The sequence below is a fragment of the Physcomitrium patens genome, chromosome 1 (genome assembly GCF_059467195.1).
Source record: "Physcomitrium patens ecotype Gransden chromosome 1, ASM5946719v1, whole genome shotgun sequence".
Classification (NCBI taxonomy): Eukaryota; Viridiplantae; Streptophyta; class Bryopsida; order Funariales; family Funariaceae; genus Physcomitrium; species Physcomitrium patens.
The window spans coordinates 10,241,059-10,264,461 of record NC_143410.1 but is presented as its reverse complement, the minus strand read 5'-3'; the positions used below and the strand labels follow the sequence as shown (position 1 = coordinate 10,264,461).

The window sequence follows — 23,403 nt, the reverse complement described above, 5'->3', positions numbered from 1 at the left end:
TTAAATCTATTTTTGAATAGATCTTAGTTTGATTTAGTTGATGGAGAAGTGTGGTGTCATGTTATATGTTATCTTGCTCAGGAATGCATCAGGCACCTAGCTGTAGAAGGTGAGGTTGTGTTTCACAAGTATTCAAGAAATCCTAATAAGTTTCATCCATACGAGAAGAATATAATCTGAATTTCAATTCAAAAGTGCTAAAAATACTCTTCATAGTAGCCTTAACTATACATAAATCCCAATTACTTTGTTACTTTCATATTTAAGGAATTTAGATTTTTCTTATAAGCTCCAATCCTAATTAGTAAATTTTAACAAGTTATAACATTCAATCCAACCATCCACTTGATGTAAAATTTTGCATGAAATTTTTAATATAAGTCTTCTATATGTTCAAGAATTTTTAGCCCAATTCAACTTACAAATTGTAAAAAAACCTCCAAAAATTGCATTGATGTCACTCAGCCGCCAATTTAAAAAGTGAAGTAGAAATCCCAGTAGTAATTTCTTCCTTTCCAACCACTAACTTTGACTCAAAATTTGTGTGCATCTTGATCTTCAAGTCCTTCAAGACCATGCCAAATTTCACCTTGATCTGACTAATAGATCTCCAGATATCACAAAAAGTCTATCTAACCTCAAACTGCCAACTTTCAAAACCCTCTTGTGCTAAAAACCACATATCTCTAAACCACACTATTAGATTATAACAAAAAAAATTATACACTTAGCACACCTAATAATCCAAATAGTTTCAAATTATTAACCATAGATGTTACACCAATTGCATGAACTAGCCAAAATTACTAGCTTTAATTATATTATATAAAATCCAAATCACCAATACAAATTCTGACTTTGAACAACAATTGCTAAGTCTTCAAAAACCCTTCAAAAAAAATCCTTATGCCTTTAGAAATAAATTCAAGCTAACTCTCAAATCCTATCCTTTGATCTTCGAATAAATCTCTATTTTGTCCTAAGTTATCGTTTTAGTGGCCAAAGGTTTGATTTCGACCCTGTCTCACAAATAGTCGACCCTCGGATATCAATCTAACCTATCATAAGGATTTTTTAGCCCAATCCTACTCTCAACTTAACTCTAGTACCAATTATACTATTTATTTATCTCTTTTAATCTAATTTTATCAGTTTATGGTCTTTCTAAAATAGTAGAAGAGTCTCTACAACCTAGAAGGTAAAATTATTAACTAACCTTCAACCCTATTAACTATTAAGATAAGAAAATAACCTAAGAGGCTTTTATAAAAGCCATGTTTAGATGCCTCAAATTATAATTGAACTAAGATAATTAGATATTAATTAGAAATTTAGTTTTGATTATAATTTTACTATATAGTCGTATTATATCACGACACCGGATATCAAAGATAAAGAATTCCTATTCTTAATGGTGATCTTGTTGAGTCCTCAATATTCAACTCACATCCATAATGATCTATCTTTTTTTTCATAAATAAGATTGGAGCTTTTGCCGGCAATTTGAAATGGTGTATGAAATTCTTTGCCAGATTTTCTTCAATATATTCTTTGAATTTAGCTAATTCATTTTGTAATAAACTATAGATTGGTCCAAATGGCCGTTGTGTTCTTTCTTAAAGGTTAATTGAGCAGTTATAGGGACAATGTTCTGGAAGAGGATCTACATTATTTTTTTCAAGTACATCTTAAAAGTCTTAATATTGGCTTGAAATGCCACTTGAAGTCTTTGCATTATTAGAAATAGGTGTGGGGTAAATGGCACAAGGTGATCCTTCTTTTATAGCATACAAGAAAGCTCTTACATCTACAAATACATATTTTATTATGTTAGACTTATGACTTTCTATTGGATTAATTTCACTCTTAGTTATACTTTTAGAAAAATAAAAAATATGAAAAATCTAATCTATGTAAAGATTATATTTTTCTAACCACAATAAACCTAAAATAATTGGATTAGAGAGAGATCTAATTATATTAAAGATTACGCAACTATTATGTCTATTTATTGCTACATCTATAGGAAGTGTTTTATGAGTAATATCTCTAAAAGATAACAGATGATCATTTATGATTTTTACATGAATAGATTTAGTTTTTTGTACTAATGATATTTTATGACTTTTAACAAATTTTACATCTAAGAAATAAGCAGAGGCTCTTGAATCTATCAAAGCGAAGATTTTATAATTATTAGGTCCTAAATAAATATCTATTATAAAACAAGGAGAGGGTTTTGAAGAAAAGATAGGACCTTCATTAGAAATTGTACAAGATTCTAGCCGCACAGTCCCTATTACAGCTAGGCAAATTCGTTTTCTGATATATTATCTTCTTTGATAGCTATGCTCATCATTTTGTGATTTCGTCACTTCTGTGAATAATGTTGAGCAGTGTATTTAGATTCTCTATATTATAAGCACAATCCTTCTTGATGGCGACAAGTCTTTTCTTACTTGGTAAGACGTTTAAAATGTATAGTATCAATTTGCATATCTTCTACTTTTAAATGTATGTATTGAGGAGATGTTAGTGTTGCCATCAAATTGTAGTAACGTTGATGCCCACTTGTGCGACTCTTAGATTGAAATTTAAAAAGTTGATTGTCACACTTCACAACAAAGTCAATTGTTTGACTCAATATTTGAAGATCAAGTAAGTTGAGCATTAATTTCTTTACTTCATATTATAATCTATAGAAAAATTGGCTAATAAGTGCAGTATCATTTTACTTAATATCAGTTGCAAGTTATTAAAACTATGAAGCATATAATATTATAGATTGATTGTCTTATCACAAAATATGAATCTTGTTGGTTGCAATACAAGTTACATCATGTTCTCCATACATGGACCAAAATTCCACCAAAAATGCCTCTAAATTATTCAATATTTGATCTTATCATTTAGAAAAAAATGAAAACCACAATAGTTTTGAACTTGAAAGAAAAGTTCCAATGAATCTAACTTGTGATCTTGAAATTGGATAGCTTTGAGATTGAAATTCAATCATAAGTTGTAATTGATTGATATATCCTCAAAATTTGGATCTTATACCATCAAAATTCTTGAGCAAGGCAACTCTTAGTTCTTTAATACTTGAAAGATGTTCCACTATAGATGGAAAGACATGATTTGGTGCAGATGTCGAGGCACCTCTAATCATCTCTATATCTTCACTTCCTACCATTCTTGTTGATCCTTGTCATGGTAAGCTAAGTTGATGCATCATAAGCATCAACTCTTTCAATTGCTCTTATATTTGTGCCATTACACTCTTCATTTCAACAACCTTTGCTATAATAATACTCAAAAAAATATCTAATAGTGCTCAAGACAAGTAGAAGAAAGGACTTGAAAATGAAGAAAATATTAAAAATAATATCAATTTAGAAGAGGGTAATCTACAACTTCTAATATAATTATGTCTTATCATGAAAAAAGAATAATCTACTCTTAATCAAGATAAGACAAAGCTATGATATTTTAAGTGTACTCTTGTCAATTTATCAAGGACATGAATTGGAAGATGATACATAAACAAATAAAATTTGTGTTAAAAAAAAATGACAAAATAGAAATAAGGAAGTATGCATATTAAAAAGAAACTGGAATGGCTTATTGCCAAAAGACAAGAAAACTTAAGACTCTTGAAACTAGATTAGAAGCAAGAAAGGAGTTGACAAGAGTGAAGAAGGCTTCACTATTACCTTTATATATACTATCTAACTAAGAATTACATGGCAATGTTCTATAAGACCTCTAATATGTGTTGACTTTGCAAGATACATGCTTTAGCTTATAAGACAAGTTTTCTACGTGTGGGCCACATAATTAGCTTGTTCTTTAAGCTATCAATATGTGTGGCACATGGCTAATTTGTTAACCATGTTTTAATCTAAAAAATCAATTAAAGACACTTATAAAGTCAAAGCAGTATCTATGAAGCTTCTAAGAAGCTACTATAGAAGATATTATGGAATTGACCTACTTTTATCTACTATTATCTAAATCATATAAGTAATTATTGATTTACATGTATATATTTGTAAGACCTTACCATAAAGATAAGAGCTTAGAATTTGCTACTCTTTTTTGATCATTTTTTTCAAATGTGGCCATAAACACATCTAAGAATGAATTCAAATCATAAAAGAATCGTAAATCTTTTTTTATTAAAGGTACAAACTAAGAGAGAGTACTTCTTAATAGAAGTGCATCTAAGAATCTGACTTGAATAAATCTATTGGAATATTGAAAAACATGCAATCTTAAATAAAACATGATTTATTGCAAAACTTCTAAAAACTTGATCTTATTCCATGAAACTTCTCAAGCATAATAATTCTTATTTCCATCATACTTATAGAAGCAAAATTCCTAAGATTTGGTTGTAAGGTTGATCTATTTACTTCCTTCAACTACACAACTTCTTATCGCAGACTTTGAACTTCTTCTATAGGCATAGGCATAGTACCTCCATGATTCACATTAGAAATACATGAGATTTCTACTCTTAGAGTGCAGACAAACTTATGAAGATCTACAACAGTTACAAATCTATTTTCACTTCACTAAGAGTAGCATCCATAATCTTTTCTTGTATACACAATTCAAACAAATTTAAAAAATTAAATTAAAGGATGATAATCCACAACTTCTAATATCAAATGAAAATTTCTACAAAGAGAAATAATCCACTTTCTTTAAAAAAAAAAGGTCAATCTTAGAAAATAAGATTTTTTTTAAAGGTAGATAATTTTTAATCTTTAAAATATAATAATAGAAGTAGAATAATCCATTGACTTCTAAAACAAAACAAAAATAATAAATTAGCATTCTTCTCAAACTATAAAGGATTTGAATTTCAAAGAAAGAAAATTGTCAATACAATCTTGTATCACTGAAAAGAAATAGAAAGTCAGTCAAAGATGATATATTATTGAATTAGAATGGCTATTGCCAAAAACAAGAAGACTAGAAAGTCTTGAAACAGGACTAAGGACTAAAAAAGCATTGACAAGGATAAATAAGACTTTATTCTTATTTCCATATATACTCTTAACTAGGAGCTATGTAGCGATGTCTTATAGGACCTCTAAAACATGTTGACTTTGAAAGACTTATATTTTAATTTTTAAGGCAAGTTTTCTATATATGTGCCACATAATTAGCTTTTTTTGTAAGCTACCAACATGTGATTAATTTATTAACTAAGTTTTTAATTCATTAATCAATTACAAATACATGTAAAGTCAAAGCAACATCTATGAAGCTTTTAGGAAGCTTTTTTAGAAGGTATTATAAAATTAATCTATTTTTATCTACTTCTATCTAATCATATAGGTATTTACTAGAACACCTATATATATCCATGACAAAAAGATAAATAGAAAAATATAATTTATAACTTTGGAATTAAAAGAAATTATTTTTTTTATAAAATAAAGTTTATAATAAGAAAGTATTTGATATAAAATTTTATAATAATAAAGATTAAAAATTAAAAATTACTTATTTTAATAAATAAATATTAATCTAATAAGATTTTTTATTGAATCCAATCTCATACAATCAATTTTTTTGTAAAGTCTATAAAAAGATTTATTGAATTTTTATTTAAAAGATTATTAAAATAATATTTTTAAATCTTAAATTAATTCATTTTTAGAAAAAAATTCAATTGATGTCTTTATCAAAATATTTTTTAATTATTTTCATCCTTTGATAGCTTTAAAAACTTTTATTCTAGCCATATTTATTTTATTGAACTTTTTCAATAATTCACCAACTTCTCTCCAATATAAAATTATCAATATTTCATATTTTTTCTTCAAGCATTTATATTATTATTACAAATTAAATCAAAGAATTTATATATGACTTTAATAAGATAATAGAATATATAAGTCTTCCTACAAATATATAGAATATAAGAACAAAAATAAGACCAAAATGTCCAAATTACAATACAAGATATGTATTTTTGACACTTAGAAACTCTTCAATTCCAATATTTATATATAAAAAATTACATAGCTTCAAGATAACTTCTTATAGAAGGCTTTATCCTAAAGTCATTTCATAATACTTCTTTAATAGCTTTTAGATATCAAAGACATGAATCTTGAAAAAAAAAAACCTCAATAAACTCTTATATTACTCAAATAGATTAAATAATTATACAAAAATAGAATAGTATTAAACTAGAATAGCTACTTCGAAAAGTAAAAAGTCTAGAAAGACTTGAAATAAGACTAAAGACTAAAAAGGCATTGACAAGCATGAAGAAGACTTCTTTCTTGCTTCCATATATATTCTTAACTAAGAGCTATGTGGTAGTATCTTATAAGACCTCCAAAACATGTTGACTTTGTAAGACACGTATCTTAACTTGCAAGGCAAATTTTCTATATGTGGATTATATAGATAATTTATTTTACAAGCTATCAATATATGATTAATTTTTTGACTAAGTTTCTAACCTGTCAATCAACTACAGATACATGTAAAGCCAAAGCAACATTTGTGAAGCTTCTAAGAAGCTTTTTTAAAAAATATTATAAAATTAATCTAATTTTACTTACTTCAATTTAATCATATAAGTAAATATTAGAATATATATATTTGTGATATTATCCTCCTTTTTAGAGATAATCTCCATGAGAAATGATCATTATATATTGAAAAAATCCAAGATACGACAAATTATATTTATCACATATTTTGATCTTTATTCTGTTCGAAGATAGTTGATAGGTCCTCTCAATCATCAATAGTATTTCATATTAAGACAAGAGGACTATATTGTTATTTGATTGTTATTGAAGCCTTCATAACTTCTTTCAAATAAAACATTTGAAATACCTTTACCAATCATTCCAACCTTTAATAAAATCATCAAATATCAAGAGTCTCTTCTAAGGTTGTAATATCAAATATATTATATCTTATCATATATTTGAAGAAGGACTTGTCATTCTTGAGGATCTTCATTTTGTTTACATCATCTTGAAGGTTGTCACAATCATAATATTTTGTTCAGTAAATTAGCAAGTGATAGCTCTTCAATTGAATTTGCTAATTGTTGATTTTCTATTTTCTTACTATCACAAATGTACAAAAGTATGAAATAAGAGTAGAAGATAGAATGCTATCTTCTTTAGATCTTATTTTTTTATAGCAAAATTTTTTTATTTTTCATCTTAATTTTGATGGATATCGTCAATGAAAAACGTCAACCTTTTTTATTATATTTATAAGATTCTTTACTTGCTCCCATATATATTTATTAATATCATATTTTTACTAATGAATAAGATATTCTAACCTATTTTGGTGTCGTCTTGAATTTAAGACTTCTTCTATATCTAGTTCTTGATTATTATTCACTTTTACAGGAGAAGATGGCATTTGTCTTCTTCTTGAGATATTCATTATCTTACAAGGCTTAAAAAGAGATACATGGAATATGGGATGGATCTTCATAGACTTTGGTAGATATAATCAATAAGTAATAGAATTGACTTATTTATTATTAAGAAAAGATTCAAGCTTATAATAGTCCAACTTGTCACAAAGATGAGTATTCATGATATTGCAACAAAGTAGCCATATCTCATCACCCATGTTGAATTGTTGTTATTCTTTGCAATAGATATTTGCATTGATCTTATATTCTTCTTGAGCTTTCTTTAACTATGCCTTCATTATTGTATGTAATTCAAATAAATAATTTGTGAAATCTTCTGTCATAGAATTATCAATTTTTAAAAAGTTAAAAGTATCAAGTCATGGATAATAACCATAATTGGCAAAGAAAGATACTTATTCAGTTGAAGAATCTATCACATTAATGTATATAAATTCTACCAATGGCAAAAGAATTGTCCAATCATCTTGACAATAATTAATGGTATATCTCAAATATTGCTCGAAAACTTGATTCACTCATTCTTTTTGGCCATCAATTTGAAGATGAAAAACAAAAGAAAGCTTTACATCCATCTTTAATATATGGAAAAAGATTCTTTAAAATCATGATATAAATTGAGTCTCCCTATTGAATATAATATACTTAGATAATCCTTAATAACAATAGATGTTGTCAAAAAAATACTTAGTTTTTTCTCCACCTATGATAGATTTTGTACATGGTACAAAAGGTGCCATATTTTTAAAATTATCAACTATCACAAATGTAAAATCATACAAACTTGACATTGAAAGATCTATGATAAAATCTATATAAATAAAAGACTATTAATGATAAGTAATCGTTGAAGAAGTAGATTAATTTTAAACTCAAACTTAGAAGTATCAAGAGACTTATAAGAATTACTCTTAATATCATGAATAAAAGGATCAAGAGACATACTTGATTGAATTTGGTTGACAAAGGTTGTACCAATAATCAATGTTAATTTTATTACTCAATGATGAAAATACTAAGTTGGAGTCATTTTTGGAAACAACTTTGTAATTGGAATCATTTTTGGAAACAACTTTGTAATTGGAGTCATTTTTGGAAAGTTTTTAGGATTGAAGTTAGAATGGTGGTTCATATAGGATCTACTATAGAACCTTTTAGAAAGGCTTAGGACAGTTATCATTATAGAATCTACTTTTAAAATCTTCTAAAAAGATAATTATCTTCAAGGGCCTAGTATTAGAGACATTCTAGAAAGTTCCAAAGATGATTTAAAAAAATATAAAAACAATTAGCTAAGGCCATTTGGACATTTGGTCAAGTATGGCTTCAAATTCTTTTTCTCAATAAAATTTGGTTGTTTTTTCTTATTTTGTTTTATTTGGTTCTATATAATTCTATTCTCTTTTATTCAATCTTATCTTTCTTATTCTATTTAGTTAAGTTATTTTCAATTTTATTCTGATTCCTTAATCTTACATTATATCGAGATCTTTATTATTATGAAATTAATAAGATTTTAGACCTTAAAGAATCTAGTATTGTTTCAACATCTTTAATTATTTTTGAGACCTTCCAATTCATGATAGCTTAGACCTTCTTAGGGTCCATTATTAATTCTTTGTTGGAAATGATATATCCTAAAAAACCAACTTGAGTACTATGAAATACATACTTTTCCATCTTTACATATAATCTTACATCTTTGAATTTTTGTAATACACAACAAACATGAAATTTTTATTCTTTTACATTCTTAGAGTAGATTAGAATGTTGTCTAAATAATAAATAATAAAATTATCAAAAAATTCACCAAAGACATCATTCATGACATGTTGAAAAGTAGCTTGTGTATTTTTGAGTACAAAAGGCATGATATTATATTCAGAATTTTCATACCTAGTTTGAAAAACAATCTTCTATCAATCTCTTTTTTTAATGTGGATCAGGTTGTATGCTCTTTATAAATCTACTTTTGTATAAATCTTTGCTCAATTGAATTGGTCAAAAAGTCCTAAATCAAAAATAAGAGATACATATTTTTTATGGTGATTTTATTAAGTCCTTAATAGTCTACAAATATCTTGATATTTTCTAGGAATATCACTTGACGTCTTTCTACCATTAGAAATGGGTGTGGCATATATAGCAAAAGATGGCTCTTCTTTTGCCACATGCATAAAATCTCTTGTACTTACCAATAAGGATTTGGATGTAATAGGCTTATCTATTTTTATTTTACTATCAAAATTTTATATTAAATTATAAAAAAAAAAATTAAGATTATAAGAAATCCAATCTATCTAAAGATTGTATTTTTTTAACTACAATAATCCTAAAATAATTAGATTGGAGGGAGATCTTTTTGTATTAAATATTATTATACTATTATGATCTTTAATTACTATATCTAAAAGAATAAACTCATAAATAACGTCTTTAGAAGACAACAAATGACCATCTATGACTTCTACATGTACAGATTTAGTTTTCTTGATTAAAGAAATTCCTTGTTTCTTGACAAAGTCTTTGTCTATGAAATAGACTAAGGTTCTTGAATCTAATTATGCAAAGACTTTGTGATTTTTAATTCCTAAACATGCATCTATTATAAAATAAGATAAGGGATTTGAGGAAAGAATAGAACCTTTACTAGGTAATGCACATGATTCCAATGAAACAATTTCTATTCTAATTAGAGAAACTTGTTTTTTGATACATTTTTTTTTAGCAATCATGCTCCGTATTTTATAATTGCATTGCTTCTTTGGATAATGTTGAGCAATATGCTTAGCTTTTCTACAATATAAGTACAAACCTTCTTGACCATATTAAGTTTTTTCTTGCTCAATGAGGGATTTAAAATGTACTATATCAAATTGCATTGAGTTTGGCCTTGATAAATAATTTTTTGAAAACTTTGGAGCTACCATTATTACTTCACTTATTCTTTTTAAGCTAAGTCTTTGTTCTTGATGCCTTTTGAATAATTGATTGTCGCATGTAATGGCTTAAGTAATAATTTTGTTTTAAAGTTTTTTTTTAGTATTGTCAATGATAAATCTTTGACATTATCATTCAATCCATGTCAAAATTAATTGATGAAGGCTTTGTCATTCTAATCCATGTTGTAAGTGAGGTTTTGGAATTCAGCAACATATATGGTGGACGATAGTGATGCTTATTGTAAAAAAAAGAGTTTGATCTTTGCTACTCTTTTTTAATCACTTTCTTTGAATGTAGCCACAAATACTTTTAAGAATGAATTCAAATCATAAAAGAGTTGTAAATCCTTTTCCATCAAAAATACAAATCAATAGAGAGCACTTCCAGATAAAAGTACATCTATAAATCCAACTTGAATAAATCCATCAAGATATTGGAAGGGATGCAACCTTACATAGAGCTTGATTTGTTGCAAAAATCCTCAAAATTTTGATTTTATTCCATCAAACTTCTTGAGCATACTAATCCTTATCCTTCTCATTCTTGAAAAACCAAAACTTCTCAGATTTAGTTGTGAGATTGATTTACTTTTTTCTTTCAATTGCACAACTTCTTGAAGTAGACTTTGAACTTCTTCTTTAGGCATAAGATTATTATTTCCATGATTTACACTTGTGATGCATGAAATTTTTATCCTAAGAATATTAAGAAGTTCTTGAAGATCAGCAATAGTTGCAAATCTATTCTCACTTCTACCAAGAATAGCATCCATGATGTTTCGTTTTCTTTCAAACAACTTAACAAATCCACAAGTCAAATTAGAAGAAGATAATTTGCAACTTCTAATACCGAATAAAAATTTCTACAAAGTGGGATAATTTTCTCTCTTTAAGAAAGATATTAGTGTTAGAAAACTAAACAATTTGTTTAAAGGTGGATAATCTACAACCTTCAAAATATAACAATAGAAGTGGCATCATCTACCCACTTCTAAAAAAGACAAAAATTATAAGTTAGCACTCTTGTCAAATAATCAAGGACATGCATCTCAAACAACTAAAATATCAATACACCCTTATGTTACTTGAAAAAACTAAAAAATCATTCAAAGATGATATAGTATTAAATTAGAATGGCTATTGCCAAAGACAAAAAGACTAGAAAGTCTTGAAACAAGACTAAGGACTAGAAAGGCATTGACAAGAGTGAAGAAGGTTTGACTCTTGCTTCCATTTATACTCTTAACTAGGAGCAATATGGCAATGTTCTATAAGACCTCTAAAATGTGTTGACTTTACAAGATACATATCTTAACTTGCAAGGTCAATTTTCTATATGTGCGCCACATAATTGGCTTGTTCCACAAGCTACCAATATGTGATTAACTTGTTGATTATGTTTTTAACCTATCAATCAACTAAAAATAGATGTTAAGTCAAAGTAATATCTATGAAGCTTCTAGGAAGCTTTTTCAAAAAATATTATAAAATAAATTTATATTTACCTATTTTTATTTAATCATATAGATAAATATTAGAATAAATATGTATGTTCATGACATTAGGTTGCTTTAATATGACAAAACCTTAAAAACCTTCTCTTATGACTTCTTATATTACTTTGGAACTAAGCAATATAAAGAACCTCCTCTAACAACCTTTTAGAACCTTATACAATCTTTTAAGATCTTTTATATTCTTCTAAGACCTTTCAAATAGTTTAAAATCTTTTTGGAATTTTCTAAATTCTTCTAAAACCTTCTTAAATCTTCTTTAGATGGATGTCTATTATAATTAGAAGTCTTTTTTAGAATTCCATTTTCTATTCCTTAAAAATTAGTTGTTTATTTGTTAAATTTCTTTAAAATATAATGATTTTGTTCTTTATAAATATTAATATTTTTTTAAATAGTTTTTATATACTTTAAAGACTTCAATATTATATCGATTTTTTTTCTAAATTATTTTTAGATGCATGGTTGTTTTGTAACTTTATTTATTGTTATAAAAAAATTTACTTTATTTGAGTAGTTACTTCTAATTTTCTTTATTAAATATATTTGATTATAATTTTAAGATAATTATAAGTTTTAATTTGTACATCTCATTTCTTTTTATTTCTTTTATTTTTCACATTACATTTTTTCATATGTTTTTATAAGTATAATAGTCAAAAATATCTTCTAATAAGTAGAAATCTATACCTTCCAATAAATATATTTTTTCTTTTTATATCAAATAAACATTTATCTATATCAATTTTCTTTAAAAAGATAACTAATTTAAAAACTATAAGCTTCTTATAAATATTATTATTTATCTTTTAAAGAAATTTAAGTAATGTCTAATATTTATGCATATTATAATATTGTTTAAGATAATTTATAAGTATTTATTTATTTAATTATATATTTAAGAATATTTAGATATTTTTCTATTTATTTCAAAAATTATCATATAATTGTAAAATAATAGTTTTATATTTTCATTATTTAAAAATTAATTTGACAAAGGTTTGTGAAGACAAAAGAATTGAAGGTTGAAACAACGTAGAACTATATATTATGAATAGATAAGGGAATATTAAGTTTTGGTATTAAAATATTAAATATAACAAGATTTATAATTTAAGAAAGATAACTTAAAAATCACAACCAATTTTGTTTTGGAGGCGTGTGTATACAAGGGGATGGCCATGCAATAAAAAAAGGTTGTTTGCCTAGTGGTTTCTAAAAAATTATGATTTCACAACTTTTAAATTCTCTTTTTAATATTCTAAAATTATTATTTCTAATTATATCAGAGTAATACAAAACAAGGAAATTAAGAATGAAATTTAGAAAGAGATAAAATCAAATCTAATTATTAAAATTCAGCAATAAGTTTATAATAAACAGCAAAATATATTTTTTTTAATAAATAGGTATTTTGATAAAATTTAAGGTACTTTATAATAAATACTAAGAATTAATTATATATGATTAAAAACATTAATAAAATTCTCTTGATTTAATTCATTCTATATATATTATATTAATTAAATAAAATAGAATTCAAATATTTGTATTAAAAAATTATGTAAAAATAAATAAAAATTAAAATACTATATCAATCAATCTATAGTTTGATTTCAGCTAAAATATATAATATTATATACATGCTGCACTAATCTTTTTAGTTTATTTATTTTCAAATATATATATATATATATATATATATATATATATATAATTATATGAATTTTTTATATTTATATTAATTCAATTTTTTATATAATTAAATAAATTAATTATGTATATATATTTATATTAATTTATTTTGATATTTTGAAAATATAATAATACTATCAAATTTTAACAATTATATAAAAAAAATCTAATTTGTAACAATATAATTTATTTGAATGAATTAAGATTTTCATAGAACAGTGATTAGAGAGCCTTAGATTTTATATAAGAATAATACTATAGATTTGAAATATATGTGAAAATCTCTTGCTTTATTTTGAGAACTATATTGGTGAAGCAGTGGAAAAACAAAAGAAATGTAACTAAAGCTTAACCTTAAGGATCTATGGTTTGTACTTTTATTTTCCAATGAAAATCTATTATTGTATTAAATTGACCAAATATTATGTTAAAATGGTTATTTGATATTATTAGACTATTACTGAGTTACTATTTAACCATCCTAACTAATATGCACTTCATGGAAGAATCCTAAAATACAATATGAAAATGAAACTATTATCGTGTTCCTTACATTAAACTTTGCACTCTCTTTATATATATATATATATATATACTCAACATGTTGCATTTCTCAACAAAAGCCATGGTATCTAAAATGAACATCCGTGTGGGTTCCGGAAGCTAAGTTGATGCACGTTTTGCCATTTCAAACAGCATCAACATGTCCACCGAAACACAAGCACTAGCGCGAAAGAAACATTTTTTAATTTGTAATTTGTAATTTTTATTTTTTCTGTCATGATCTGAAGCAGTGATCTTTACTAGAATGTATCATTCCTTGTAGGTCCGCTTGCATTCACTTTTCTTTCAATCAACATCGTTACTAGCTTGTCATCAATCTTCGACCGAGCTCAGCTTCGTTCCGAACGTCGCAACGTGTCACCATGCAACGAGTGAGTCAAATTCAGTGCAGGCAGATGACTGAGATTTGACAGTATACAACATCGAAGCCTTTCATGCACCGTGTGTTCTTACGACGAACCAGGAGATGGTTCCTAACTGAACAGTGGATATCTAGAAGATCCTTCAATTGGATGCGTGCATAGTCTCTTGCAGTCACTTCCTCTGAAACAATTTGTGACTGCATGTGATTTTTTCAGCTTGTCTTGTGAGTTTCGCGTCGCGAAGCATATGTGTTGCAGTCCAGCTGCGCCTAGTGAGCAGTTCAGAGCTAGACGAGCACCACCGTCGTGTTTTTCCTTTCTGTCTAGATTCACGTGATGAGTTTTCTCTAACTTAGTCCGCGTTTCAAAACGCATCGCAAGCTTGGGAGAAATTTACTCCAAGTTGTCTTGGTCGCAATAGAAGTCTTCCATGACCCCATCACTCTATCAACAACCCATAACTCCATTCTTCGCAAACATCCAAAGGTCGAAGGGAAGGTGCCATCGACGCTTGGCCGCTTCAGTCGCGAGAGAGACAGTGAGCTCTCTGAAGGTTTCTTGACCTAGAACGGCACGTGGATGGATGCTGGTTACTACTTACACTGCATCGCCATCCAGATGGCGAATTCCAGCACCGAATTCCAGGCACTGAGCACACTTGGAACACCACCATATCATCCCGCTTGGACACCAATTTCTGTCGGAGGTCGAAGTTTCTATCGCACCTCCAGGGGCGTCGACAATCGTGGGCAGCCCTACTGTATCTGCTGTGTCGCCGACAGGTCTCCAAGTTTATTCCCATGCTCGTCAAGGAGCAGCTGCTATAATTGGACTACAGATTCTCCAGCTGCTGTAATTGGACTACGGATTCTCCAGCTGCTGGAGTGGACGATAAGGCCAGATTGTTGCAGCTTGGTCTCGCGGTTAGGCCGAGGAATGGGGATGCGATCCCGGGAAGACAGGCGGCGGAACGACGTGGGAGGTCAATTGTCGCGGTCGCGGTCGCTGGCTGGCCGGGGACGAGAGCAGAATGGGTGACCGTGGCTCCGCCTCAAGAGTGTTAACTTGCTCACAGTTTCCACTTGTTTCGATTCACAACTCGGGAGGTTAATGGCGATTGTTGACGATCGTTTGTTAACTAAGTTCGTGTTATTTTGAACCTGGTCCTTCTCCTCTTTGGTATTCCTCCACCGCCAGGTTGTTGTAATACAGTCACTCAAGCCACGTCGCAGTTGTGGCGTTGGGTGAGTTTTCGAGAGAATCGTTTGTTCATTTTTATATATGTTTTTTAAGTTTTTTTATCTTCTCATGAAGAGGGCTATTTCCGAGTAACATTCGAGTTTGAGATTTTGTGTAGTAGGATTAATTTGAGTGCAGCTTAAGTTCGCTGTGAGATGGCACCGTTTATGTGCGTTTGATTTTTTAATAGTTACTATTTCCTTCTTGCTGATTTCTATTTTTTTACTACTTTTCCCTTATATTTTTCAATTTTGTGGTCTTTGCAGTTTGTTTTAGGCTCTGTACTTGTGCGAGTTGCCTTTGTGAGAGGGTCGGTGATCTCTTGAAGGTTGATTCGTTGGTGAGTAGCGAACTTCTTTCGAGTTTTCAGTTACTCATGTATGTATTTTGTTTAGGTTGGAGTCCTTCTTGCAGACAAACAGGATCGCTGTATCGAAAGTGAGGTTTGCGTTGGTTGTGGTTACATGATGAGGAGTGCAGAAATGTGGTGGAGTCTTTTTGATTTGCCGACTGATAATTGTGACATTTGGCGTGCATGGGAGAAATTAGATCTTTTCTACATGCTTGGAGGGGAAAATGTTCTGCTGCTGTTACAATAGGTCTGTGTTGATTTCTCTCTTATAATTTTACCTACGACTTAAAGCAGCACATAATCTCATTTTCACAGATACCTAAGATTTTTTGTTCGAAGGTGAATTGATGGTCGTACGCGATGGCGGTAGATTTTAAATCATTGACGGAAGCGACCTCGGGTGCTGTTGGGGGGCTTCTTAGTACTACTCTTCTCTACCCGTTGGACACTTGCAAATCCAAGTATCAAGCCGAAGCTAAAGCTGGCGTGGCACGGAAATACAAGTACGCCAATGGATTTTTACTTTAAAAGATGTGTGAAGAAGCTGTAGCTTGAACAGAAACTCACTTTGTGTAACACTGTATTCACCTATTTGATTTGAATCAGCCAATTATTAAGGAAATGGTTACATTGCTTAGGCTTCTTCACTAGGTTTTAAGTGGTGTTCATGGACATTTTCGATGTAATGCTCGTGTGGTTACTTACCGAAAGAGTGTTCGACTTTACATTCAGATCTCTCTTCGATGTATTCTGGGAATCGGTGAGAGCTGGCAAGGTTTTGTCATTGTACCAAGGCCTTGGCACGAAGAATTTGCAATCCGTCATTTCGCAATTCATCTATTTTTATAGCTACAGCCTTTTCAAGCAATGGTACTTAGCCAAGGCTAAAGTATCAAAAATGGGTACCGGAACTAATCTACTTGTAGCTGCAGCAGCTGGCACATGCACTGCAGTATTGACTCAGGTTAGTAACCATCTTATTTAATCAGAACATAGAACCCTTCGTGCCAGTTACAAGCGACAAATCTAAATCTGCAATATCCATTTCGAGAACATTTAAAATGTCATTTTGTGTATATTGTACCTTGGAAAATAATTTGTTTTTTTATCTTTTGGGGGGGGGGGGGGGGTGATTGATTACAGCCTCTTGATACTGCATCAACAAGGATGCAGACGAGCGCATTTGGAAAGTCGAAGGGTTTGTGGGCAACATTGACGGAGGGTAGTTGGTCTGAGGCCTACACTGGCTTTGGAGCATCACTTGTCCTTGTTTCTAATCCTGCAATTCAGGTTCTAAATACTTGCACTAGGCTTCAATCTCAAGAAAATTCTACTACTTATATTTCTTTTTACGTGTTTATGCTCGCTTCCTTTTCTCAATTTCTCGCTGGGAACTTTTACAGAATCGGAGCTACCGATTATCTTCACTGACTTCTTCTTTCTTTCTTTTTTTCTTTTTTTTTTTTTTTTTTTTTTTTTTTGTAAACTTGAATAATTGTGTTGCAGTACACAGTATTTGAGCAACTGAAGGATTTCTTACTGCGACCTACCGTAGTTGTAGAGGCTGTGGACACAGACAAGAAAATCCGGAGGATATCTCCCAAAGTATTAACAGCCTTTCAAGCATTCCTGGTTGGTGCATTGTCAAAGACTACTGCTACTATTCTCACATACCCAGCCATCAGGTATTATCTCCTTTTCACTTATTAAAACCTGTAGTGAAAGCCCAGGATATAAAAAACATGGATTCTACAGTTCTCTATTTCCCACAAAACTTAGAAACTAAAATATTCACTTCGACCCATTACTTGTGTTTTTCTTTTTTCTTTTTTTTTCCACAGGGCAAAGATTATGCTTCAAGCAGCCGAATCTGAGGAAGACAAGGCAATTCGCTTGAACGGTGGAGAAAACCCTAATGTGAGGAAGCGTGCCAGAAATATGTTGGAAGCTTTTCAGCAGATAGGACAAGAAGAAGGGGTGAGAGGCTATTTCAAGGGACTACATGCGCAGATTGTCAAGACTGTTTTATCTGCTGCTCTCATGCTCATGATCAAAGAGAAAGTGAACGGTAGTACATGGTTAATCATGACAGCTCTACAGAGGTGGTTGCTTGCCAGTGACAATAAGTTAAAGACTGTCACTCTGCCTCCTTCTGTTATTGCTCCCATTGGTATGGTTGGCATTGCTCTTGCTTCCAAGGCTGCCAAGTAGAAGAAACACACTCTGTTGATAGAAGAAAAAGCTGTTCTTGTTCACTTAGCTGCCATTCTATTTATCCATTAATTCTATTTTCTATTTGATTACTAGTTTTGTAGAGTATATAAGTTTTGAACTTAAAGTTTACTTGTTCTCATTCTCGTTTGTTTTGGAAGATGATTAATTTAGTTTTGGAATTAGAGTTATTTTGATATTGTTTTAGTATTCTACTGGAACTTGATTTCGGATCTAAACAAATAATTGCATGAAAATTATGTTATGTTTGATTATTTATGAATTTTGTAGATAATAAAAATAACTACATAAAAATAACTACATTGAAATGTTTTTTTTAATTTATCATTATATAAGATCTATTATAGTATTTTTCTTAGAAATAATGACAAATTTCGAATTTTATAATTAAAGTGTGACTTTTAAGATTAAATTTCTATACAATGAAGAATATAAATTAAATATTTATAATTTAAATTTAGTCTAAAAATTCTAAAAATTCTTAGATTGTAAATAGTTAAAATTAATTTTAAGTTATATATAATATATATTTATTATATTATTATTATATATTACTATATATTATATATTTATTATCTATTATTAGATATTATGTTCTTTAAGAATATAGATTTATGTCCAAACAATTGCTTTATCTAAAAAATCATAAATTTATACTTTGTTTTATTCATATTTTGTCTACAAAAGATAGGTAAAATATATAATTATAAATTCATCAAATGTAAGATCTTGGTAAAATATTTATACAAGCCATTAATAATATTATTTTTCTTTTATTTCTTAAATTAAAAAAATTGTATAAAAAAATATTCATTTTATTCAATAAATCACTTAAAAAATTCATCAACAATCAATATCTTGGTCAAACTTTCATTACATCGTTTAATCAATTATATAATTATGAAAAACTAAAATTATATAAAATTATATAAATATATATATATATATATATACAAATACAAATGAGTAATACAAACCATAAGTATACATAAGATTTTTTAATTAATTTTTTAAATATATTTAATTTATAAAAAAATCTATTTATGCAGATATTTATATTGATTTTTTTAGATGTCTATATATATATATATATATATATATATACATATATATTAACATAAAAATATTGAATTTAAAAATAATAAAAAAAAAAAAAAAACTATTAAATTTTAATTCTTTTACAATTTGACAAAATTAACAAATATTACATAAGATCTTATTTTCTTCTTTCAAATTTTTTAAAGTAACTCAGAAGTTTTGAATTTTGTTTCTTATATATATATATTAAAATAACCCAAATTTTTAATAAATTGATCCATCATTGTACTTTCATCTTAATTCCCCCTATTTTTGCTACTCATATCTCCATCCTTATTTCCCCTGTTCTCAATTCTTGTCCTCCATCGTGACCTCCTTTTGATTAGTTCCGACCTCCAGTCCCCATCTTGACCACCTTTCCATCGTCCGGTAGATAAAATTGGAAGATGGTCTTGAAGATATAGATAGCAACAAGAGGGTGGTTGGAGGTCGTAAATCAGTGTGCAAGTCTTCAAATCCTCTATTGTCATTATTACCTTCACTTAATCTACTTTGCAAATTCTATTGGGAACCTATTTAAGCAGCAACTTTGTTAAATTAAGTAACATGAATACATAACACAATCCTAGTATCATTATCCAACATTGTTATCACAAAAGATTGTAGTATATCATCAAGAAAAAAGTAAAGAAAAACCAAATAACTTGTGACAACAATTAGGATAACCTGAAAAAACAAACACAAAGAAAATAAATAAATAAATAAAAGAAAATTACTTTGCAACCACTTGTTTTGAAATGCTCTTGTTAGTGACTTCAATTCTATTTGTTCAAATAAATGTAAGCTCTATTTTTTTTTATTTTTTTTTTAATAATCATAGAAATCCAAACTTTGCCATAAATTTTTGTGATTGTAGCTTTACTATACTTTTTAAATTAAGCTACCTATCACTACTACAATAACAACACAAACAAAGACTTCTAAGACCTTAGCAAAGGCAGAAGAAGCTTTGTGGATATAATCAAAACTTTCTTTCATTCTTCCATCAAAGCACCAATTTATTTTTTCTTATAGAAAACACCAAAATCTCATAGAAAAGATTCAGGCAAGCAAGCTATTTATATAAGTCCTAGAAAGGAAGCAGCTAATTGTAGCTAGAAGCAAAGGTTGAATTGTACATACTTTGCATCGACAACATCCACCTCCAGCCGCTCTCTTTTTGCTATCTATATCTTCAAGATCATTCTTTGATTTCATCTATTAGATGGTAGAAAGAGCGTCAAGATAGAGGGCATGAGATTGGAACTGAGTACAAGGAGGTTAAGATAGGGGACAAGGGTTGAAAACGAGGGAACGGAGATGAAGTTAGAAACGTCAAAAATGGAGGAAATAAGGACAAAGGTGCAATGATGGTACAAACAAATGGATCAATTTAATAAAAATTTACATTGCTATAATATATGTATATATATATATATATATATATAATCTATTTACTTCAAATATATATAATTAAAAATATTATATATATAATTAGAGCTATTGATTTTATTCTTAGATTCAAACATATACAAACCATTTATTGAATTACAATATTCCACTAAGACAATATTTCTCAATCTATCTAAAAGCCAATTTTAAAAGTTGAAAATAATAATGGTATGACATATATTAGCTATAGTTATAAAAAATAGTAAGTTTTTCTTAAGATTTGGTATGTATAAAACATTGGTCATATTTATTTCTCTAAAACTAATTTGTACAATAAAACTTCTAATACTTCCAATATATGAATTTCTTTCCTTACAATTTTGATGTTTTTTTTCTAAGCTAGTTGTTGTGAGCTGGCTAATATTATTTTTTATACCTATAATGTATATAGTTACACCACTATCTATCTACCATTGTTGAAAAAAATTTACAAGTCCTAATATATATGCTAGAATTACATTAAGATTTTTTACTACATTGGCATATATTGATCAATTGAATTGAACTAGGCTTAAGTTACTTTGTGTTGATTAATTTTGCAAGGCAAAGCAATCTACTACAATATAGATGAGTTGCTACCATTATAGTAAGTTATTGAATGTATAAAAAAACTTTGTCTTGGTGTACTTCAATTTTTTTGAATTGGATGTTTCTTCTTCAATATTCTCTATTTTTTTTATAACCTCAATTTGAAATTCTTGCTCCCTGATATTATGCTATATTGTGTGTTTAGAAATGTATTAGTAAGTGAGTTGCAAGATTGAAGTGTATTGCTAGTACTTCTTTATTCCTAAGTTGTACAGCTCTCTCTGTTTGTCATGTCCCTTCCATGAGTAATTTTGATGTTAGTTGATTGAAGGTGAAGGTGGTATCTAGATTGTTTAAGGTTTGAATTCCTCCTTAAAAACTTCTTGGTAAACAATTGAATAGAAGTCAATAGATGATTTTGTTGTAAATAGGTTTTTCTATAGATAGAAGTTGGTTTCTTATGTTTGTTGACATACTCTTATATTGAGCTTCCTTTTGACATTTTTAGTGTATGAAGTTGATTAATTAGCATCAATAGTTGAGGCTAATTTTCAGATGAAAACTTTTGGCATAGATCCTCCTAAGCAAGACCTAGATCTATTAAGTTTGCAACAAAATCTAATAAGTTATTAACTATTATGAGTTGTATCATGGATAATGCTATATTCTTGGTTTTTCTTATTGTTTCTTTAGTGTAATAAGTGTCTAATACTATTGTTGGATAATTAGCAAGTTGTATATGATTTTTTGTGAGATCCCACATATTCTTTCTTGTTAGTATTGCTTTCATTTTGAATTTTTACTTGTAGCAGTTGCTAATGCTTACTTATTTTAGTGCTTCTCCTACTAACAAACTACCATGATTTTCCTAACTTTCATCCATGACTTCTATACTAGCTTATGGTGCATATGATAAGATCAAGGCTCACTTGTTGTTTAGTGTAATTTGTAGAACAAGGAATCATCTATCTCAATCTATTCAATACTTTTAAGAATACTGCTCATTAGAGTTGAGCAAGAACTCTATTATACCATTGTTTTGATATCATGTTGAATAGTAATATTACATTCTAAGTTTATATTCAATTAAAAAAGTATTATACTAAGATACATATACATGAACCAATACTTGATACATATACATGAAGTTCTCCGATGGAGAAGAGACATGTGTCCTAAGATGAAGGTAAGCTACAAGATGAATGAATTTTGTTGACTAGGAGAATGCAAAGCCAACAACTTCCAAAGGAATCCATCAATCATCCTTCTATTCTACTTGGTTCTAGGATGTATTTTGGATGCACAACATACAAAGCAAAGACCTAAGAGACATAGCAGCAAAGTAGAAAGGGGAGAGAACTAGATTTATCAAAAAACATTAAACATCTATAGTGAAGTCGACTATTCAAGGGCAACATAAGTCAGAGAGGTAAGCAATTCAATTCAGCAAAGATAGAACTGGAATCAAAATGAAGAAATATTATACGTTGAAGGGACCAAAAGCATTGCAAGGCAAAACTTATTTTTTTAGTGTGCCGAGGATACAATCTAAAGGACGTTGTAGTGAATGTGAGTTCTTTTGGTTTTTTTGAGGGTGAATGCAAATAGTTGCCCACACATGGAAGGGGGAGACAAGATGCCAAAGAGAATCAAAAAGAAATGGTGGTTAAATTGAAAACTATTGAAAAATTCTTGAACTGAAAAACAAAATTTGTGTAGAATCCAATAAAAAAAATTTGAGATCAAAAATTAATGTTTTATATCAAAAAACATTAAGTAAAAATCTGCTTATTCAAAGTTAACTCAAAGATTATCAAAAATCAAAAAAATATATCTAAATTTTTTTAATATAAATAACATTCTTTAATACCATCATAGGACCATTACAATTTTTGCTATTACTACTACAACCAATTCTAATTAAAAATTTAATTATTTTTTTATTAGAGATAAATTTACTTTCTATATAAATAAATATATATATATATATATATTTATATAATTTAAGAA

General features: G+C 28.5%; 1 protein-coding gene across 8 annotated transcripts; it reads left to right on the top strand.

The window, feature by feature from the left end:
* The first annotated feature begins 15,086 nt into the window (after nucleotides 1-15,086).
* On the top strand, nucleotides 15,087-18,428 carry LOC112280188 (peroxisomal adenine nucleotide carrier 1). Of its 8 annotated transcripts, none has more exons than XM_024515379.3 (7): nucleotides 15,087-15,757; nucleotides 16,019-16,092; nucleotides 16,420-16,607; nucleotides 16,837-17,068; nucleotides 17,248-17,394; nucleotides 17,611-17,789; nucleotides 17,946-18,428. In XM_024515379.3, the coding sequence occupies exons 3-7, from the start codon at nucleotides 16,465-16,467 to the stop codon at nucleotides 18,313-18,315; spliced, it is 1,071 nt and encodes a 356-aa protein (XP_024371147.1). In that variant the 5' UTR covers nucleotides 15,087-15,757; nucleotides 16,019-16,092; nucleotides 16,420-16,464; the 3' UTR covers nucleotides 18,316-18,428. The 8 variants fall into 8 exon arrangements, with proteins under 8 accessions (XP_024371147.1, XP_024371193.1, XP_024371166.1 ...); XM_024515425.3 differs by having other exon boundaries at nucleotides 15,598-15,692; nucleotides 16,444-16,607; XM_024515398.3 differs by having other exon boundaries at nucleotides 15,598-15,692.
* The last annotated feature ends 4,975 nt before the right edge of the window (nucleotides 18,429-23,403 follow it).